Source organism: Copadichromis virginalis, linkage group LG3, assembly GCF_057382275.1.
Source record: "Copadichromis virginalis isolate Kocher_CV1m ecotype Utaka linkage group LG3, C_Virginalis_male_GT1.1, whole genome shotgun sequence".
Taxonomy (NCBI): domain Eukaryota; kingdom Metazoa; phylum Chordata; class Actinopteri; order Cichliformes; family Cichlidae; genus Copadichromis; species Copadichromis virginalis.
In genome coordinates, this window is record NC_140620.1 from 2,302,607 (window position 1) to 2,325,098 (window position 22,492).

A 22,492-nucleotide genomic window follows, 5' to 3' on the forward strand; every position below is an offset into this window, starting at 1 on the left:
AGTCCTTTCTCCAGTGTCCATGCTCACCGCAGGTGAAACCTGCATCTTCTTCTGTGTTTTTTGTCCATTCTGAGGTGCCTTCTGACCTCAGTTACTCCTCCTGTCTCGGTCACGCCCTTTTCGCCGCCCGATCATCCGTGTTGGTCCATCACTGTCCTGCACAGTGTGAATGCAAAGTTATCAAGGTCAGCATTCTTTTGCTCGGCCTTACTTTCCTTCGGGCTTGGCGGGCGTCTCGTCACAGCTCTGTCAGCTGACGCAGTCTGGGAATTTCCCCCGTGTAGTGAAACGGGCCTTAGGTTTAGTGCTCTCCGTCTCTGCTGCATGAGATCGTTTTCCTGCAGCACTGTTGACTTTTTCAGGTCGTTGTTGTGGGTCCAGCTGTTACAGCATTTGGTCAGGGTCACGTATGGGGGAGGGCAGGAGTCCAGGTCAGCCTCGGCTTTCAGGGCCGGCAAAGCAGCCTGTAATTAAGCATAAAGAGAAAAAACAAAAACAAACGAACAGGAAAATGATGTTGTGTTGGCTGTGTTATTCAGAAAGGGGAGAAACACCGGGACCAGGCCCTGTGTCAGCCTTCTCTCCCCCTTTTTTTGTTTTTTCTCACCATATAATCCACTCATAACCCGCCAAGCTGACAGGACAACACAGGTACATGTTAAAATTCTTAAGATCATGTTTAAAAGCCCAAAAAAGGAATTTTCTTTCATTCAGTAATCACTTGTATTAATCAATCAGCAGAAAACATGTCACAATTTGAATCTTTTAACCACTAAATTTGTCGTGTCTTCACTGGTGGGTCAGACCAGTGTCTTTTTTTTTTAAGTTAAATTGTTGTCGTGCAACCCAGAGAGTTTATTTGTCAGTAATGTATTTATCCTTTAACAACAGGTGTATGTTAAGTTTCGCTGCTTTAACCTTGCTGGAACATCTTCACATGTTCATGAGTGTAAGCTGTTTCTTCATTGCGTGTGTGTGCATTTGTAGGCAGGCAGGTTAATTTTAACTTTTTCTCAAACTAGGCGTTACCTTAAAAGGAGCCTCTCTCTCACATTTCTCTGCTTGTGTGTGTTTTTGTTTCACCTTTTGTTGTGATGCTCCGGACGCCTTCCCAACCTCCACAAGTCCGTTGGCCCCAAAATTCAACCCAATGTCATGTGCTCTTAAAACCTTCATTCCTCCTCTAATTCTCTCCTCGCTGCTGTCTGTTTCACAGCTGCTGATTCGTGCTGGGTGTGGTTCCCATTACCTATAATTTTGCTTTGGCCGCTGTGCTTGTGGGGGCAGTTGGTCCATGTCCGCAGCTTCCTGTATTAACACACTTCATTTTCATCACTGTTAAACAGATGAGCAGGCAACCCGCCTACCTTGACAGCGTAAACTGCACGCCAGTCTCCCAACACATTCCTCTCTCTACTCCTCCATAATTCTCCACTACACACCTCTTACTATCTCTCCTTTTTATTTTTATTTTTAAATGCTTACACCACAGAGTAATACACCCAATTATGCCCGTCTATCTCTATGTGGCTCCAAATTCCCTCTTTATTTAATTTCACACTCGTCAGGGGACAGGCACACAACAATTTCAACCACTGAGACGAGGAATTCAACCTTTTTATATTTCACCTATGATAGAACTCAACCTTAGATGTGAAAGCATTCTCTTGTTCTAGTCCAGAATAAATGTGAACCCGTGGTTACACGGCCGTCCCAGGGTTATTTCTGTAGCTATACGGGAGTCCTCAGTTCCCAAGTTGCCACCTTAGCATCCAGACGCCGCTGGGCCTGGCCACGCGTCCACGACCAGGAGGGTCGCCACACCATGAACAAAATTAGTTTCCACAGGTACACTAGGCGTCAACCTTTGATCTTAAAGCATTCTCTTCGCACTAATGTCCTCCTATTCAGACACATCAACCGTCACTGTCACTGTGTTCCACGCTTCACACACAGACAACATACCCAGAGCGCGCCTTACACACACCCAGAGCGCCTTACACACACACACACACACAGCACTTTTCCTCAGCGGGAGTTTTACACAGAAACCTCTGAGCTCAACTGTTAGAATTCTTTAAAGCACACTGCACCATAGACCAAAATACCCCTTTCTCTGCGCTTATGGCCGCCACAACGGGGCAAAATCGCATCGTAAAGGTGATGCATACGTCCCCTGAAGTTATTACTGATACCATAGGCCAGGTTCTGCTTTATCTTTATTTCATGGCAAGTAAAATTTTACTTATTATTTTATGACCGCAGCCCTCGAGGCTCAACTGATACCATAAACCACCGTCAAACCTCTATTCAATGTACTGAAACCAGCACCAATCACTGCTGTACTCACGGCCGCACCACCGGAACACGGCCGTATCATAAACCAAACCTACAGACGTGTTTCGCTTTTACATGTTGCCAGCGTTCAACTGCACCGTGAGTCAGCATCTGCTTTTCCTCAATTCTATACTAATTTCATGGCCGCATGAACGAGGACTTAACCGACACCATAAACCACTTCAAAACCTCTATTCAATGTACTGGACTGATGGCCGCGTCTCCAAGAGATTCTAATGCATTATTGCTACAGAAGCCAGTCTTCGACAAAATTAAATGTGGAAGGTAAAGTGGGCTGCAACTAGCTCAACGTAGTGTCTTATTAGTATCTCGGTAGAAGCAGTTTACTGCAACTAGCTCAACGTAGTGTATTATTAGTTTCTCGGTAGAAGCAGTTTATCTTACACACTGGAATTCAGCCTCAACTTATGTTGTTAGTATCTTGCACCAAAAACCAGACACCGACAAATTTAATGTGAAAATACGTGTAACTCAGTGAACAGATTAATTTGGAAAGCCCAATATGCACATTTGGTATTTATAATACAACAGGCTGTGCTTACCTTTTTATTTTTGGACCGGTCCTCTGTTCACCTTGCCTCACGATCTCACCAAAGGCCAAATCTGCACCTCCTCAGCACACCAAAGATCCGGGTCACACGGCACCAAGTTGTTGAAATCTCCCAATTCTTTTAATCTTTGGGCTGAAGGAAGGACAATACTCGGTGTATAAATGCTCAATCAACAATCATTTATTTCCATACAATTCAACACAAAGAGCATTTAGAACCATCATGATGGGGAGACATGCATGAAGAGGGTCACAGCAGTCTCAAAATGGTGACGTGTTACTCAGCTTCTTATAGCCGCTAATGGCCCCCACCTAGTCGTAAAAGCCCAAACATTCACATGCTTTCTCTCTTACGGTGCCTAAGTTATAACCTCGGCTCCCTGTCTTCCTACAAAGGTGGGGGTATGGAATGTAGTTTATCTCTTCTGCCCTAGACGCAGAGTCTCCTGAACAATCTTTCTTTTTATGATTCAACTGTAAAGCATGTCAAGAAAACAGTGTAACACATTCACAGCAGATCAAAGATACAGAGTGATGCACACTTATCTAATGAACTAATCTGTGAATATGTTCTGTTAACTCAAAAGTATAATGAGAACTAGACTACATACACAGCACACCATCTAAACTAAAGGATAATATACGTCCTACAGCTGTTATCATAATTCAACTACTTTGATTACATATATAAGGTAACATATGATAACAGAATAATATCACAGTACTAACAGAGACTTGGAGGAGAGAGACCTAATATTTAATAATCCACATTTCACTGTTTTACTCTTAGGTTCAGATGTGGATACTGTATTGTTCTTTCTTTGTGATTGTTTATGTTTAAGTTGTTTGTTGCTGGTTTTTAGTTTGTTTTTTGTCTTTTTGGAAGCTGACACAGTCTCTATGGAGATGGGTTTTTGGGGGGGTAGCAGGAGGAGAGAAGCTGCAGAGAGGCGTGTAAGACTGCAACTCTGCTTCCTGGTCCCAACTCTGGATAGTCATATTTTGGGGGGTTTAATAAATTTGTCCATATTTCTAGAAATGAGAGCTGCTCCATCCAAAGTGGGATGGATGCCGTCTCTCCTAACAAGACCAGGTTTCCTCCAGAAGGTTTGCCAATTATCTATGAAGCCCACATCGTTTGTGGGACACCACTCAGACAGCCAGCAATTTAAGGAGAACATGCGGCTAAACATGTCACTCCTGGTCTGATTGGGGAGGGGACCAAAGAAAACTACAGAGTCCGACAAGTTGCACACTGATTCAATATTGATTTTAGTGACCTCCGATTGGCGTAACCGGGTGTCATTACTGCCGACGTGAATTATGATCTTACTGAATTTACGTTTACCCTTAGCCAGCAGTTTTAAATTTCCTTCAATGTCGCCTGCTCTGGCCCCTGGGAGACAATTGACTATGGTTGCCGGTGTCTCTAGCTTCACATGTCTGAGAACAGAATCACCAATTACCAGAGTTTAACCCCCGGCAGGTGTGTCGCCGAGTGGGGAAAAACGGTTAGACACATGAACGGGTTGGTGGTGTACCTGGGGCTTCTGTTTAGGACTATGCTTCCTCCTCACCGTCACCCAGCCACCCTCTTTCCCCAGCTGCTTGGGGTCTGCCGGGGAACAGCTAGCGGGGCCTACGCTATCTTCGGCTGCACCAGCTACAGGGGCCTGGCTAGCGATGGGTGAATGAAGGGTGCGAAGCCGAGTCTCCAATTCAGTAATCCTGGCCTCCAGAGCTGCAAATATGCTACATTTGTTACAGATATCATTACTGCTAAAGGAGGCCGAGGAGTAACTAAACATCTGACACAATGAGCAAGAAAGTGCAGGAGGGACAGGTGAAGTAGCCATGGTGCTAACCAGTCGGCTACGAGCTAAGCTAAGCTAGCAAAACAGTACAGAGACAGTGAGTGAATACTTTGGCTATAAATTAGGTAGTGAGTACACAGAAAGTGTGCTTCGGATGAAGCACGTGAAGATTATACTATGAAAAAGAATGTATTTAAAAGTTGTTAATTAAATTGCTAAGCAAATAAGCTACTCAGAAACACCACTGTGTTCGAGCAGGAACAGGAAGTGATACTCTACCGCAGAGCGAGCGGACACCAAGTGACAGTGCCACCAAGAGTTGATTAGATGTCAAGAAGGACTTGACAGGCTCAGAAAAGTCAAAAATAGTGAGATATCTTGCAGAGGGATGCAGCAGTCTCAAAATTGCAAAGCTTCTGAAGCGTGATCATCGAACAATCAAGCGTTTCATTCAAAATAGTCAACAGGGTCGCAAGAAGCGTGTGGAAAAACCAAGGCGCAAAATAACTGCCCATGAACTGAGAAAAGTCAAGCGTGCAGCTGCCAAGATGCCACTTGCCACCAGTTTGGCCATATTTCAGAGCTGCAACATCACTGCAGTGCCCAAAAGCACAAGGTGTGCAATACTCAGAGACATGGCCAAGGTAAGAAAGGCTGAAAGACGACCACCACTGAACAAGACACACAAGCTGAAACGTCAAGACTGGGCCAAGAAATATCTCAAGACTGATTTTTCTAAGGTTTTATGGACTGATGAAATGAGAGTGAGTCTTGATGGGCCAGATGGATGGGCCCGTGGCTGGATTGGTAAAGGGCAGAGAGCTCCAGTCCCACTCAGACGCCAGCAAGGTGGAGGTGGAGTACTGGTTTGGGCTGGTATCATCAAAGATGAGCTTGTGGGGCCTTTTCGGGTTGAGGATGCAGTCAAGCTCAACTCCCAGTCCTACTGCCAGTTTCTGGAAGACACCTTCTTCAAGCAGTGGTACAGGAAGAAGTCTGTATCCTTCAAGAAAAACATGATTTTCATGCAGGACAATGCTCCATCACACGCGTCCAAGTACTCCACAGCGTGGCTGGCAAGAAAGGGTATAAAAGAAGAAAAACTAATGACATGGCCTCCTCGTTGACCTGATCTGAACCCCATTGAGAACCTGTGGTCCATCATCAAATGTGAGATTTACAAGGAGGGAAAACAGTACACCTCTCTGAACAGTGTCTGGGAGGCTGTGGTTGCTGCTGCACGCAATGTTGATGGTGAACAGATCAAAACACTGACAGAATCCATGGATGGCAGGCTTTTGAGTGTCCTTGCAAAGAAAGGTGGCTATATTGGTCGCTGATTTGTTTTTGTTTTGTTTTTGAATGTCAGAAATGTATATTTGTGAATGTGGAGATGTTATATTGGTTTCACTGGTAAAAATAAATAATTGAAATGGGTATATATTTGTTTTTTGTTAAGTTGCCTAATAATTCTGCACAGTAATAGTCACCTGCATACACAGATATCCCCCTAAAATAGCTAAAACTAAAAACAAACTAAAAACTACTTCCAAAAACATTCAGCTTTGATATTAATGAGTTTTTTGGGTTCATTGAGAACATGGTTGTTGTTCAATAATAACATTATTCCTCAAAAATACAACTTGCCTAATAATTCTGCACTCCCTGTACTTTATTGAGAAGACTTTAACTTTACATGAAAACTGCTCAAATACACAAGTATTTGTTAATGTTATACATACAGCAAAACCTGGAAAAAGTGAGACTTGGTGAGTTAAAGGAGCTACAGAGACAGCTTCAAATGGAGAACACTTACCATATAAGTCACTAAGAACGAACAGTTTATAGAGAAATTGTACAACTTCTGTAAGATCCCTCAACTACAACACCTCATATCTGTGGAGGCTTACTGCTGACTTCATCATTTTTATTTATTTATTTTTTAAGAACCCTTCTTAGATAATCTAGCAGTTCATTTGAACCTAATTGGTTCTAATATTTACACCAGTACTTCATTTAAGAGTTTACAATTATGTGGACCAAATGTGACCATGATCATGATAGATCAGTCAAAACTTCATAGGACTAAAAATGTTTGGAGGTTTTGCTGAACTGCACTTTTCTTTTCAGATATTTGACTTGCTCCCACTCAAGAAATCCTCAGGTATCCCATATGAGGTTGATGATGCTACAGAATGCCTTAATGTGACACCAAAAAGATATGTTTTGCCGCACCCCAGTCAAGAGCAAAATGACGCCTATGCAGTTTTCCAGGTAAAATACAAGTATACCTGTGAGTCCGTCAAACATAACGTAAATACAATAGTTTTTGTTGTTGCACCAGTTTTTGCTGATCTTTGTGTGCTGCTGAAATATGTAGAAAGTCGGACTGAAGATGGCGACAAACTTGCTTTTTCGATTGCCTTCATGCCTCAAGTTAAAAGGAAAAGTATACCATGATGGCTCAACTGAAATCTATTCCATGTACTACTATGGTGAATCATTTTCTTGTTTGCGTTGTGTTTTTGATACAAATTTTCTTTGTATTCAACAAAAAGAAAACCGGTAATTATTTTCCTTTTTTTTCTTTAGATATGGTTCCTGATCGTAGTGATTCTTCTGGTCGTGGTCTGGGATCTGCTGGGCCAATAGTGACAGCTCGCTCTTTCTTCCCTGAGACGTGGATCTGGGATCTGGTGGAAGTTGGGTAAGTATCTGTTGTGAAGAGATCTGGTGCATTTTACATTTTAAAAAGTTTATACGATCACATTTAGAAACCCATGTGAACTTTCTGCTGTGTCTTTGCACACATGAAAAACATGAAAATAGAATAATTGTGAGTTTTTTCTTGAGCATGTTTTGATGCTTCAGGCTGATGTTTTGTCATATTTAAAGTTTTGTGGGATATATTATTTCACTGTCATCAGCACCGTGGAGCTCTTTTGCTTTGTCAATGCAACATATACAAGTAATTCACACTGCAGGATGTAACTACACTGTTATACAAGTAATTTACAGACATAAAAACATGTTTGATTATGTTACAGAATATGTTTGTGTGTATCTGCTGCTTCAGAGACGATGGAAAAAGGGGCGTGTCCCTGACTGTCCCAGACACCATCACCACCTGGGAGACGGAGGCTTTCTGTTTGTCCTCTCAGGGTTTTGGTTTGGCTCCTCGTAAAGAAATGAAAGTCTTCCAACCTTTCTTCCTTGAACTCACCATGCCCTACTCCATCATCCGGGGGGAGCACTTTGAACTGAGGGCGACTGTCTTTAACTACCTGACCAGCTGCATCATGGTAATGAATGATTAAAGTGTTTAGATACATGTCTGTTCATAGCCAAGGAAAGCCATACTGAAAACATGACTTTCTAAGCAAAATTTATATCATAGTTATTAAAATACAATAGAAAATATCTTTTCTTTGGCAATATAACCATGCAGGATGCAGGCCGTTCTTGAAGGGCCCCTGCTCACCAACACCTGCAAGCTCACCTGTAGGTGTGTTCACATTTGAACTCAGGTTTAAATGTAGCCATGTCTGTGTTCCTCGTACAGGTTACTGTCACTCCTGGGCCGTCCTCAGATTACACCCTCACGCCTCTCTCTGGTGATCTGTACACATCCTGTTTGTGTGCCAACGAGCGCAAGACCCTCAGGTGGACCATGATCCCAACAGCCTTAGGTGAGGATCAGGCTTTGGTCCTCCACACTGCCAGGAAACCGCTGTGTGGCAGGCTGAGTACGACCCAAGTGCAGCACCCAGAAGCAGGAAGTGAACTCTCAGGAAGTGACTTAAAAAGAATCCACATAAGATGGCTAAATAGAATAAATGAGATTAAAACAATAAAGAGCAATTACAAAAACACTATGTGAGAAATACTGCTGAAATATAAGTTATCATAATGAAATGAGAGAATCTGAGCCCCAATAAGCTATATTCATGGAATTTAGAAAGCTGTGTGTGCATTAGACGACAGTGAGTGTGCAGTGTAGAGCTAGGACATGTAGACAGTCAAATGCAGCTGCAAATCCAGGTAAACCAAGAATATAACCCCTGTGTTTGGAAGGCTAAACGTGGGGGTTGTAGGGAGTGGGGCAGAACGTCTATACCTCCAGTCTGAGGGCAGCAGCTGCCTCCATCCTCATGCTTTACTTAATGCAGCTGTCTTAGCCAATTACAAGTCATTTTGAAACCTTTCTTTCAATTCATTATGCATGCTTCCCTTGGTCAGTATCATTAGAACAGACTGTTTGCAGTTGCATTACCATGCAAATGATTTTTTCTTAATCTTAAATGGATCTTATGATTTGCAGTACTTTGGCCTCCAGCAGGACTCAGCAGCAACCCTGACATCATTTTGGACTGTTTTTTTTTTCAGCTCATGTTTTTCATGCCTGATGCAGTAAAATTTCCAATTGTAATTGATCTTACCTTCGATTTAGAACCAACATTAAATCTAGCTTTAGATCTAGATGTAGATCTAGTGTGATCACAGTTAACCGCCTCCTTTTGTCCCAACACATTTCCATCTGGTTTCTACAAAATCTGTAAAACAACCTCGGTAACCTTTATTTTAATGGAGAGATAAAGAAGGTGACCTGTGCTGCTGCTTTTAGGGGCTGTGAATGTGACTGTGTCTGCTGAGGCTGTAGCGTCCCATGTGTCATGCGATAATGAGGTTGTGAGCGTACCAGACAGAGGTCGCATCGACGTGGTCACCAAATCTCTCATAGTGAAGGTCAGTGTCATAAATACGAGACGAGAAAAACATTTTTACTCATAAAATTTAAATTGTTACTCATTTTAAAGATACTTTTCCTCAGGCTGAGGGAAGTGAGACGACAAAGACGTACAACTGGCTTCTTTGTCCAAAAGGTCAGTGTGATGTCCATCAGTCACAAAGTTTAAATAAAGAAATGACCTAAATGCTCAAAGTTAGCAGTGGAGTGCACTGTGTACATAAAATGTGCCAAATTTTCATCTTTTACTTTCACAAAATGTAACGATATGTGCTGAAGATCAGGCCACCTGGTGACTTTGGACAGTAACTGTTGTAGTCGTGACTTCCTGATTGGACGTTTGTTGTGTCTGTACACAGGAAGCCCGCTGACGGAGGAAGCAGAGATACATCTGCCTGAGAATGTAATAGAAGGATCTGCCCGCACTTCTGTATCAGTCCTGGGTAAACCTCATGATTTCATCTCAATTTTGATTCAGCCAAATAAAAATATGGCAGGTCAAAGCTTTGTTAAAAAGGCAAATTACTAAAACAACAGAAAATAAAAGAGACGTCACGTTCAAGTAAAAGTAAAAACCGTATTCAGCTTTTAAAAGATGATTTCATTTATAGATAGACCCACGTCTTCCTGGCCTTGTGTGAAAAAGAAATGGACCCCAAAAAGGCTGTTTGTGCCATTCTGTGCAGGAAGAACTGCAGTCTAGCTTTAGTCATAAGTGTGTTTGAAACGCTGAGTTTTGGCCCAGTCACACCAGAGAGTTTTCCAGCGCAATCGTTCTGGTCATGCAGAATCATGTCAGTAGGATTTAAGTCCAGATTTTGACTCGGCCACTTTCTGGTGTCCTGGATCATTTTCCATCTTAACCCTCTGCGGTCGACGTATGTGCCGACACGTCAAAATCACATGACCAATTTAAGACGACACAGCCACAAGATAGTGATGGGATTTCTTTCTCTTGTTGGAGAACCGGCTCTTTCGGCTCGGCGCATTAAAAAGAGCCGGCTCTTTCAGCTCCCAACCGACTCTTCAGGTTGTTTTGTTGGTCGAAAGTAACGGACTTCAGACTATATACCAGTTCTTGAATTGTGTTGATGGGCCACGTAAAACCAGAGTTATGATAAAAAATACACATAATGTTTTTTTCTGAACAAAACAGCGGCGTTTACAGCAGGAAGAACGGTAAAAACGGCGTTTTCTACAGACAGCGCTAGCAACCACTCTCCGCTTGCGCGTGAAAAAATAAAAATAAAAAACACCCCTTCCCTATTGGTGTTAGAGTTTACCATGTCAGCCAATCAAAAAATGATATGGCAACATGTGACGCTTGGTTATTTAGGGAGAACGGCATTTTTAGTAGTGACGGAAAGCGAGCAAAAGAGAGAGAGAGCGAGTTTTCATATGTCACACATTAGTGACGTTTAGCGTGTTTGGAGGCTGTAGTTAGTGTGTTGTGTAGTTATTGTGTTGTATTGTGTGTCAGTTATACTGCTGAATGTCACATTTGCTCCAAAAACGCTGTCAAAGGCAGAGTCCAGTGTAAACGCTGTTCCCACATGGAAAACTGGACTGATGCTCCTCCTGCTGTCAGACCTGGTTTAGGCCTGTGCTGTTCTCCTCTGTCTTATACTGAACACAAATCATTTGTGTGCCTTCTTATTTGATGCAGTACACCTGATTGTTCTGTAAATAGATTTAAATGGTTATGTAAAAAACGCCTGAGGCCTGGGCTGCATTTTTAGGTAAATAGTACCATATAACTTTGTTGTGTGCAAAATTTGTGCATAATTTTATTCTATCTATTTGCATTTCTTTTTTTTTTTTCTTTTTTTTTAAGTGACATCAGAAACAGCAGCATGTGACATCACGTGATGGCGGAGCTTCAGTTCATCCTTTGTCATTTTTTTTTTTTTTTAATAGGACAGGGGGAAAGAATGAAAGAAAGAGGGGGAGAGAAAGAAAGAAAACCAAAGGGGAGAAGAGACGGTGAGAAGGGGGGGAAGAGAGAAAAAAAAACAAACAACAAAAAAAAAAAACTCCTGGGTCACCTGTATGGAGAAAAAAAAACAAAAACAAACAGAGGAGACAGCAAACAACAAAGAGCAACATAATAATAGAAAAAAAAAAAAGCACCATCACAATAAACTAGCTAGCAGTAGATATCAATAGTTACTAAATAATAGACGATATTGTTCAGCACGCAAGATAGACAGCGCACAGTGTGCTTTGAGGCAGCAGCCAAGAAAGCTGTAGTCCGCGTCTGTGAATACCCATGTGTACACCTGTGTGCATACCTGTGTGGATCAGCATGCTTGTATTCCAAAGGTTTCTCCATGTAATGATCTGCTAGGGAGTGTGGGGAGCCACAGCCCTGTCCTTTATGGTATCAAGCGGGTATGGAGGAGATCAAAACTCCAGACATCCAGAGGCCCCCAGAACACAAGAGACCAAGGAAGACCCACAGAGGGGCAGCTGCGCCACTGTCCCAGTAAGAGCTAAGGAGAGTCCCAGATGAGGGCTCATTCAGCAGCCGCGGAGCAGAAGCCAGGGGGAGTTGCAGTGATGCGCCCGTGAGCTCCGCCGGCAGCCAGCTGTGCCTGAGTGACCGAGCCCCAGGCCGAGAGGCCGGGGGCACCCCACTTCCGAAATGGCCCGAGCGAGCCCCAATAAGCGGCCGCCAAGGAGTGAGCTGGTGTGTACCCGGACGCCCACCCCCAGATACAAAGAACCACCAACGCACCGACACCTGAGGGAGTCCGCCACCGGCAGGGGAAGTGGTGGTGGGTGGAGATAGGCCTCCAAACCTTGGAAGGCCCGAGATGTCCCCAGAGAGGTGGCGTCTGATACCCAACCTGACATATAGACACAGACATACAGGCACACACAGACACAAACATCCATTCCCACCCTCATGCTCTCATATGCACTTACTCCACACTCAACCAACGTGGAGACAAATATAAAGAGATGCTGTACACGCGATCACACTCCCCAAGCGTACTCTACAAACCGGGTCTAGGTACCCCTGCCCCTGGAGGGGGGAACTGCACCCAGACCCAGGTGGTGTTACCCTTTTCCCTGCGGTGGGGAGAGGCAGACCGCCCCGACTCCGCAGCAGCAGGGAGGCCCCACACTCCAGACCGCAGCCGGACGGCCAACTCCTCCTCCTAGCCCCCCTGCTCCAGCAGGCCGCAGAGAACGGGGGTGAGAGAAGACTCCAAACCTCCCTCCACCCGCTCATTGTAGTGTTGATGCATGTGTGTTCTAAGGTGCAATTAAAACCCAGGAGGGCATGGAGCTACCTGCCAGAGAGCAGCAGGTAAGCGCATAGTCCCTCCTGTTAGCCCTCAATGTCTACGTGTATTTAAAATTGAGAGGTGGGCAACGATGCCAGGGGTGAGGTGTACACCCTGATGGTAACTTGGACTCCGTGTATTGTGCCCACCCCCAAGATCCTATATGTATGTGTAATGAGAGTGTGAGTAATGTGAATGTCTAAGTTGTGGGATAAAATTGAGGCAGAGGCAACCAGAAGGGGACGGGGGGGGGGGGGGGGGTAGCCTCCTCTGCATCCTGGTGACATACCCCTACTCCAAGGCCCTGCATGTGTGGGTGGTTGTGGTGGAGCGGGAGGAGGGAGGCAGCTGGAGATGGGGAGGGAAGGAAGGGAGGGGCAGTGACCCCTCCCTGGGGCCAGCTCCCCCGCTGACCCCAGTAGGCACTCCCACACTCCGCGACCCGCCAGGGAAAAGGGGGCCCAGGCCCATCCAGACCGGGGCCCAGCGCAGCTGCGCCCCCCGGCGCCACAGAGCCCGGGACAGTCCACCCAACCCCACCACAGAGAAAACTGCACCCACCCCACCATCCACTCGTCTTCCAGACTACATGAGACAATAGACGCCCAGGCTGAGATCTTCCTCCACCTCTCCTGTATCTCCCCCTCCTGCAGAGAGTTCCTGAGGGGAGGAAAGCTCCTGCAAGGTGTAACAATCTCCCCCACCGGTTGAAGAGCCCCACAGGCGACTCGACACACCGGCGGCACCCTGCGCCAGGGATGGACTCCCATGCACCCACCCGCCCACAACCCCGGCAACACACCAACCAGGACCCAAGGCCTCGAGGCCCAGCCAGGGCCCCGGCCCAGAGATGGAGCGCCCCCAGATACTCACGCCCATCCCGGACCCACCCAGGGGCAGACAGGCTACCAGGTCAGTAACCCACGTCCATCATCACAGACCCTCCCCTAGCCCCGCTGCACGCAGCCATGAGGAAATGGTCAGAAAAGAGCCCCCAACCGGACATGACCGCTACCCCGGGTTGAGCCCCCCAAGGAAGATGCCTCCGGGGAACCCCCCGACGCCCTAAGCCTGTCCCTGCCCCCACACCAATCACAACATTGAAGGCGGGACCAAACTATGACCCCCCACCCCCACTAGGTGATGGAGCCGATCAAAGGAGCCCAGAGCAATTGATCTGATGTGGTGGCAGAGGCTGTATCAAGACTAATGTAATCTAATAGATAATTTCTATATTGGTTAGAATTAAGATTGTTTTTATTTTTCCAGTTCATGAGGACTGTTTTCTTGGCTATGCATAGGGCAGTGAAAACCATATGGGCTATATTCTTTTCTGTAGTGACATTATCTAAGCTGCCCAACAAACACACTAAGGGGGAAGTTGGAATGTTACATTTCAGACACTTTGATAAGTCTTCACATATCTCGTGCCAAAACTTCTGCACTGGTGGACAGAACCAAAGATCGTGAATGTAATTGTCTGGTGTATTGTTTTGACAGTGTGAGCAGTTGTTGGAAGATGTAAAGCCCATCTTGAACATCCGATGACCTGTATAGTGCACTCTATGTAGTATTTTGTATTGTATTAATTGCAGATTGGAATTTTTAATTAATTTAAAGGTTTTTAAGCATACCTGAGACCAGAAGTTTTGGTCTAAACTGACTGATAAATCTGCTTCCCACTTTGCAATAGGAAGGGATATTGATTCATCTAATTTAGAGGATGTTCTATATATTTTAGATAATAATTTGGGGGATTTAAGAGTAAGGAAATGTGCCGCACTTGGTGGTGTTTGTAATTCAACTTGACTGAGGTTAAATTTCTTTTTTATAATGGATTTAATTTGTTGATATTCTAAAAAAATTTTCTTGTTGATCCCATATTGTGCAACTAGTCTGTCAAATGGGATCAATTCTGTTCCCTCCAATATATGTTCTAAGTATTTAATTCCTTTACAACTCCATTCTGGGAAGTTAATCATATTATTGTTTTGTAATATGTCAGGGTTATTCCAGATAGGAGTACGTTTGCATGGGATTAGTGAAGACTCCGTTATTTTTAGAAACTCCCACCATGCTGTCAGAGAGGAGCTGATGTTGATACTTTTAAAGCATTCATGTCTTTTGATGTTTGAGCTAATAAATGGTAGGTCTGAAATCTCTAGATCCTTGCATAGTGCCTGTTCAACATCTAGCCAGGGCTCATCTAGGAAGGTATGTTTTGACCATTCTGAGATGAACTGAAGCCTGTTGGCTAAGTATTGGTGAAAATTAGGCAGATCTAATCCTCCTCTATCCTTGGTTCTTTGTAGCGTTTTTAAGCTAATACGCGGGGGTTTATCTTTCCAAAGGAATTTGGAAATATATGAATCCAGAGATCTGAACCAATCTTGTGATGGTTTGTTAGGGATCATCAAAAATAAGTAATTTATTTTTGGCAAGATCATCATTTTTATAGTGGCGACCCTTCCCATGAGTGATATGGGTAAAGATTTCCATCTAGTCAGATCGCCTTCTACTTTCTTTAGAAGTGGGATGTGATTTAATTTAGTTAAGTCTGAAAGCTTAGGAGAAACATTAATACCTAAATATTTAATATTTCCTGATTGCAGTGGGGCAGAGGAAGAATTATGGAAGGAGCAGTTAATGGGGAGAACTGTAGATTTTGGCCAGTTAATTGAATAATCTGAAACTCTTGAAAACCAGTTTATTAGAGTAATTACCTCAGAGAGGTTGGTTTGTGTGTTTTGCAGAAAAAGCAACACATCATCCGCATAGAGACTGATTTTATGTTCTATGTTCTTACATTTTATGCCCTTAATTGTTGTAGCCTGTCTAAATGCTGCTGCTAGAGGTTCGATAAAAATTGCAAAAAGTGAAGGGGAGAGTGGGCATCCCTGCCTGGTGCCCCTCAGGAGACAGAAGCTGGAGGATGTCTGGTCATTTGTTCTGATACGAGCTGTTGGGGAATTGTATAATATTCTTATCCAGTTTATAAAAGAGTTTCCGAAACCAAATTTGTGTGAAGTTGCGAATAAAAATTTCCAGTTAACTCTGTCAAATGCTTTTTCTGCATCTAGAGATAATATTATGGTTTCAACATTTTTATTGTATGAGTAGTCTATTAAATTAAGTAATCTACGAGTGTTTGTTGAGGAGTGCCGACCTTTTATGAAACCAGTTTGGTCAGGATGAATTAAGAGGGGGGTCATTTTCTCTAATCTCTTTGAGAGAGCTTTGCAGATTATTTTAAGGTCTACATTTAAAAGAGAAATTGGACGATAGCTTGAGGGAAATAAAGGGTCTTTGCCTGGTTTTAGCAGGAGACTAATGTTGGCAGAGTTCATATTTGGTGGTAGTCTGCCATTTTCCTCGATTTCCTGCAACATGCCGTGGAATACTGGTGCCAGAATTGTCCAGAATTCTTTGTAGAATTCTGCAGGGAAGCCGTCTGGACCTGGAGCCTTATTATTGGGCATACTTATCAGGGCTTCCTGGAATTCACTTGGTGTCAGTGGCGAATCCAGTTCCATTGCTTGACTGTCTAGTAATTTTGGGAGATTTACGTTGTCAAGAAACCGATCAATTTCTTTTTTAGATGGGTTTATTTGTGGTAAGTATAAAGTTTCATAGAAATCCCTAAAAATGTTTATTCTTCCAGGGTCATATATTGTGTTCCCCGATAAATCTTTAGCAGCAAATATAGTTGTTTTTTCTTTATTTATTTTTAACTGGTTAGCTAGATATCGACCTGATTTGTTACTGTGTTCAAAATTCTGCAAGCGAAGTCTTTGTATAAGGAATTGTGTTTTTTTATTAATAGTTTCATTTAATTCTAGTTTTGTTTTGCATATTTTGTTCAATGTTTCCTGATCTTGGTGGGACGCGTAGGCTTCTTCTAGTGATTTGATGGTTTTTTCTAATTCCTGAATGTTTTTGTTTTCTTCTTTCTTTTTGTGTGATGAGAAAGAAATTATTTTACCTCTCATCACAGCTTTTCCTGCTTCCCATAGAACAGAAGCAGATATTCCGGGAGTGTCATTAAAGTCTAAGTATGAAGTCCATTCCTTTTTAAAATATTTAATAAAGTCTTCATCTTTAAGCAGTGATGTATTAAATCTCCAGTTTTTACTTGGCGTAGTATTATTCTTGTGCATTAGTTTTAAAGATACAGGAGCATGATCACTGACAGCTATAGGATGAATCTCAGTGTCTGAAATGTCACTCAGCAGTGAGCTGCTGACCAAAAAATAATCCAGACGAGAGTAAGAGTGATGAACATGCGAGAAAAAAGTATATTCCTTACTGTTGGGGTGAAGGGAGCGCCATGCATCGCGAAGGCCAAAGTCGCTCATATACTGTTTGATTATATTTGTGGATTGCCAATTGCGCTGAGTTCCTGTTGTGTTGAGCCTATCCATTTCTTCATTTAGTCCAAGGTTGAGGTCACCGCCAAGAATGAGTATTTGCATTTCAAGTTATGAAAATGATTCGTCAAACATGTTTGTGGGTTTTACAGTAAAAAATTTAACTTTTTTCTACTCGGATTTTGACATTTTTGTCTGAATTTAGATCAACTGTGCTAATATAGTATACCAAAATGAAAAAATAACTCAAGTTTCAGATATTTAAAGCTGTGCTGAAAGTAACGATACCAAACAAGGCAAGATAAACAGTTTTTAAAGGTGAGATATAGAGGTAAAATCAGAAGTAGTCAAAAACGGCCAATTATACCCTGACCCCAGAAGGTTAAATGCCCAAGTTTTAGATTTAAGGCACAAACTGATAACTGGACATTCTCCTGGTAGAGAGTTCTTCCCTCCAGGTCATGGCGAGCTACTGAAACCGCAAAGGCATGATTTAACACTGGGCACCAGCTGCCTTAACCAGACTCCTCCGTCACTAACCACCTGAACCCAATGCCCCACCCCTCCCCTGCAGCTGAGCTGCAGACAAACCTACGCCACACAGCCCCAGAGCATCAAATTCAAATTCAAATTCAAATTCAAATTTTATTTGTCACACACACACAACCATACACAGTATGACATTGGGGGGTGAAATGCTTGTAGCTGTACAATGCCCGACCATTAAATGACAGAAGAAAAGTTTTACAATATTTACAATTTACAGTTTACTACAGAATTTACAAATTAACTTAGGAATTTACAGTAAAGAATGTGCAAATAGCAGAAGAGATTATAAAGGTTATAAAGATTATAAATTACAGGAATTATAGGATTATAGGAAATGTGTGGTGGTGCGTGTGGTGATTTGATGTGTGTGAGAGTCCAGTCTTATAGTGACGTGTGTGGGAGAGTCCAGTCCTACACCTGGTTCAGGGCCCGAATAGCCTGGGGGAAGAAGCTCCTCCTCATTCTCTCTGTTTTGGCCTTAAGGGAGCGGAAGCGCTTCCCAGACCTCAACAGTGAGAAGAGTCCATTGTTGGGATGGGAGAGGTCCATCATAATCTTCCTAGCTTTGGACTTGCACCGCTTGGTGTAGATGGACAGCAGGTCAGGGAGCTCTGATTGAATGATGCGTTTGGCTGAGCGCACCACTCTTTGCAGATCTCGTTTGTCCTGCTTGGTGCTGTTCCCAAACCAGGTGCAGATGTTTGCCGTCAGGATGCTCTCGATGGTGCAGGAGTAGAAGTTCTTGAGCACCTTCAGTGGCAGATGGAAGTCTCTAAGTCTTCTGAGGAAGAAGAGATGCTGACGAGCTTTCTTAACCAGGGAGTTGATGTGGCAGGACCATGACAGGTCCTGAGTGATGTGGACACCCAGGTATCGGAAACTGTCCGATACCTGGCGTGCCACTGATGATGAGGGGTTTGTAATTCCTCGCCTGCTTTGTAGTGAAGTCCACGATCAGCTCCTTAGTCTTGCTGATGTTTAGGAGGAGGTTATTCTCCTGGCACCAGGTCTCCAGGTTCCTAATCTCCTCCAGGTAGGCCGTCTCGATGTTGTCGGAGATCAGGCCCACAACAGCAGTGTCGTCAGCAAACTTGACAATGGAGGTGGTGTCTGATGTGGCTACACAGTCATAAGTGTACAGTGAGTACAGCAGGGGGCTTAAAACACAGCCCTGAGGCACTCCAGTGCTGAGTGAGATGGAGGGGAAGACTTGTCTTCCCACCCTCACTGTTGGGGAGGGTGGGAAGACCCTCCCCAACAGTGATCACACAGTTGGTATGATGTTCTTTCTATGAAATGATGCGTCACTTTTAAGCCAAATGCAACAAAACTCAAAACGTTTTCTCTTCAGTCCATAAAATATTCTCCCAAATATCTTGTGGAGCATGGAGATGTTTTTTGGCAAATGTGAGATAAGCTTTTGTGTTCTTCTTGGTCAGCAGTGGTTTTGTCCATGAATGCTGTTTTTGCCCCGTCTCCTTTGTATTGTTGAATCGTAAACTCTGACCTTTACAGAGGAAGGCAAGGCCTTCAGTTCTGGGTGTTGTTGGGATTCGCTTGACTTTTTCGGTGAGTCGTCGATGTGCTAATGGAGTAATTTCGGCCACATCTTTTCTAGTTTTCTCAGTTTGTGGATAATGGGTTCCAACATGGTGCACTGGCGCTCCAAAGCTGTAGAAATTGTTTTTTAACCCTGTCCAAACTGATAGATCTCAAGACTTCTCGCCTATTTTTGAATTTCTTTTGGTCATGGCAACGACGTGTTTCTTCTGGACGTCTTTTAGCCTGCTTCCCTTTGTCAAACAGATTGTACTTGAGTGATTTCTTGATCCAGAAGGTCTGGCCTTAATCAGGCCTGGGTCTGGTTGGTGAAATGAAACTCAGTCTTCCCAGAAATATTTGGTTAATCACAGTCAATCTACGATTTTCAGTTTGGATGTTTTTTCGCTCACTAAATGAAATCATCATTTAAAATTGCATATTGAAGTATTCAGGTTATCTCTGCCCAATAATACAAAGTTGTTTTACGCTAGTTTTGTTAGTTTTAGTGAATCAGTGTTTTTGATCAGGTGACATCCTCGGCCGGGCTCTGAAGAACCTGGATGGATTGCTGCAGATGCCGTATGGATGTGGGGAGCAGAACATGGCTCTCCTGGCCCCCAACATCTACATCCTCCACTACCTGAAAGGCACACAGCAGCTCACCGCAGCCATCATGGAAAAAGCTACTAACTTCCTCACCAGTGGCAAGTTTTTATTGTTTCCTCTAAGAAGGAAATCATTTGAATCACTTCAACACACACGGTTCAAGAAACAAGCCGACAGGAGGCAGAACATTAGTCACAGCTTTTGGTCAAATGCGTAATTTTCCTCATCTGTCAGCAAGAGTCATTGAATTTCCTAAATCTCGATGTACACATGCAGATCCATAAACAAATGGAGTCCAATCATCACCATAGCAACAATGTCTCGATCATGGTGTCCCTGTTGTTACAGGATACCAAAGACAGCTCAACTACAAAAGTGCTGACGGTGCTTACACCACATTTGGAACAGGACCAGGAAACACTTGGTGAGAACATCACTGATCAAACATGTCACAAACCAGAGAGGTTACACTGGTTTTTAAATATCCCACCAAACAGAAGACGTTTCTTGAAGTTTGACTACCCATTAATAACATAAACATGTCTACCTCTAATACTTTAAATAATTCTCCATTTAATCCTTTGACTAAGCTAACATTAACAATACCTTTTGGTTAATACTGTGTAATTTAGTAGGTAGGAAGGAGTATTAGAGCCACATAAAAATGTTATTGATCATTATTAGAATAAAGTCAAATTTTAAAGCTTAAAGTTATTTTACTTTAAGAAAAAGTCTAAATACTATTTCAATAATAAAGTCTTAATACTGTTTTGTGAAAAAAGTCAAATTCAAATCTAAGAAAACAGTTGAAATGATTACAGTTGTTGCTTCAAACGATTGCTATACCCTGTATAAAATGCCTTGAGTAGATGTAGTGAAATAAATCAGTGGTCTTGTGATACAGCATAGATCCTCTTTATTCCACGAGCGTGGAACCATCGGTATCCTTGCATCTGTACATTAGCAGCCATTTCCTTTTATACAAATTTAACCACATGCAGCTTTCTGCACCACTTTCTGCTTTTCGGTGTACTTATACTTACTGCCACGCTGTTTTTATTGCTACAAGTGACATCAGTTCCTTCCTTGTTACTAAAACTGAGTCTGAAGTACGATTTCACTAATTCAGAGGGGAAAGCAACCGTGGCAGTTTGTCCTGAAATAACTGTGATATCCACATTTCTGCTTTTGTCTCAAAATACATTTTCAAATTTAACCTTGAAATTTCAAGTTTATTTTCAAAATGATCAGTATTTCTTTCTCTTAATGTGACCTCACAGCCAAACATTTCCATCATTGTAAGACGTGTAAGTGTTGTTTTCTTTTTGTCAGGCTGACTGCGTTTGTGGTAAGAAGTTTTGCCAAAGCTCAGTCTTTCGTCTTTATTGATCCCAGAAAGATCGAAGAGTCTAAGACCTGGCTGCAACATAAACAACAAGAAAATGGCTGTTTTGAAAAGTCTGGGAAACTCTTCCATAACGGAATGAAGGTAACCTGCAGTTCTTCGCTGTTAGACTGTGTAAACAGCCTCCAGTCTGGATTTAACAAATTTTATTAATAATGTCATGCATACATGGAAAACACTGTACTACATACTGTAATAGCTCACATCAGTATATTCTATTATTTTATTTAAGAAATAATTTCCATTCATCTTGTTCCATTCACACCAGCACTGCTTTCTATGTAGCATTCACACATATTTATACTAAATACAAAGTATGCACTAGAGACCAACTTGGGATTAGTATATTGCCCACAAATATTTGGCATGCAGGCTGGAGCAGCTGGGAATCAAACCACCAACCTTCTGATTAGTAGATGACTACTCAAACTGTTTATAAGGTTGGGGAAACCCGAGGTGAAGAAACATCCATCTCACTGGAAATACAATGTCCAGATGAACAAAATCAACTTCCCGTTCATCTCTTTAGCTGGATGTTTGAACATGCATCAAGACATTGATGATACTAAAACCACATGCAGCTGAAAATCATTTTCATGACTTCATATCCCTGAATGTTGGTGCACTGATGATAAAGTGTCTATGATGTCTTCTGTTGACAGGGTGGTGTATCTGATGAAGTGACTCTCAGTGCGTACGTTACTGCTGCCTTCTTGGAAATGAATACATCCCAACATGTGAGTAGAGTCAAAGAATATCAAGGTATTCAACAAAAAAAGGAGTAGAGTTTGAGCTGCTGAGCCATGGAGTTAGGTTTAACCAGCAGTCTAGCACCCTGCTGGTATGTGCTGGATTGTCTCAGCATCTTTACACAGCCTGCACCTGGGGTCTTGCCTGGTGTGATAGACCCCAGCCTCTATGGATCTTGTACTCAGAGCTTGTTGCTGTGCTGCTATGATTAGTACCTCTGTGCTGTCTTTCAGTCCAGCTTTTTTCAGCCACTGGTAGGATTTCTGGGTATCATCTACTTCCTCTATCTGCCGGTGGTAACATACTGTGCAGGGGCCTGTCCTTCCATGATGGTTCCTCGCCTTCCTCCTCTTTCTTGGGTTTCTGCTGCCTGAGGTATTCACTGAGCACTCCGTCAGTTGGGGCCATCTTCCTCGTACTCGTGGATATTCGTTGTTTCATCTTGGAATGTGGTGCTGACACTCACCAGTCCCTGGCCTCCTTCCTGCCATTTAGCATGCGGGACTTGGGG

General features: G+C 43.1%; 1 protein-coding gene across 1 annotated transcript in view; it reads left to right on the forward strand.

Moving 5' to 3' along the window:
• LOC146712276 (alpha-2-macroglobulin-like) overlaps window positions 1–22,492 on the forward strand; it is a 65,918-nt gene that overhangs the window by 37,753 nt on the left and 5,673 nt on the right. The window contains exons 16-27 of the mRNA XM_085451994.1: window positions 6,853–6,996; window positions 7,103–7,217; window positions 7,315–7,429; window positions 7,799–8,024; window positions 8,285–8,411; window positions 9,347–9,468; window positions 9,554–9,605; window positions 9,829–9,912; window positions 19,748–19,924; window positions 20,175–20,250; window positions 21,159–21,315; window positions 21,894–21,968. Coding sequence (XP_085308120.1) covers window positions 6,853–6,996; window positions 7,103–7,217; window positions 7,315–7,429; window positions 7,799–8,024; window positions 8,285–8,411; window positions 9,347–9,468; window positions 9,554–9,605; window positions 9,829–9,912; window positions 19,748–19,924; window positions 20,175–20,250; window positions 21,159–21,315; window positions 21,894–21,968 — 1,470 coding nt within the window. The remainder of the gene's footprint in view (window positions 1–6,852; window positions 6,997–7,102; window positions 7,218–7,314; window positions 7,430–7,798; window positions 8,025–8,284; window positions 8,412–9,346; window positions 9,469–9,553; window positions 9,606–9,828; window positions 9,913–19,747; window positions 19,925–20,174; window positions 20,251–21,158; window positions 21,316–21,893; window positions 21,969–22,492) is intronic.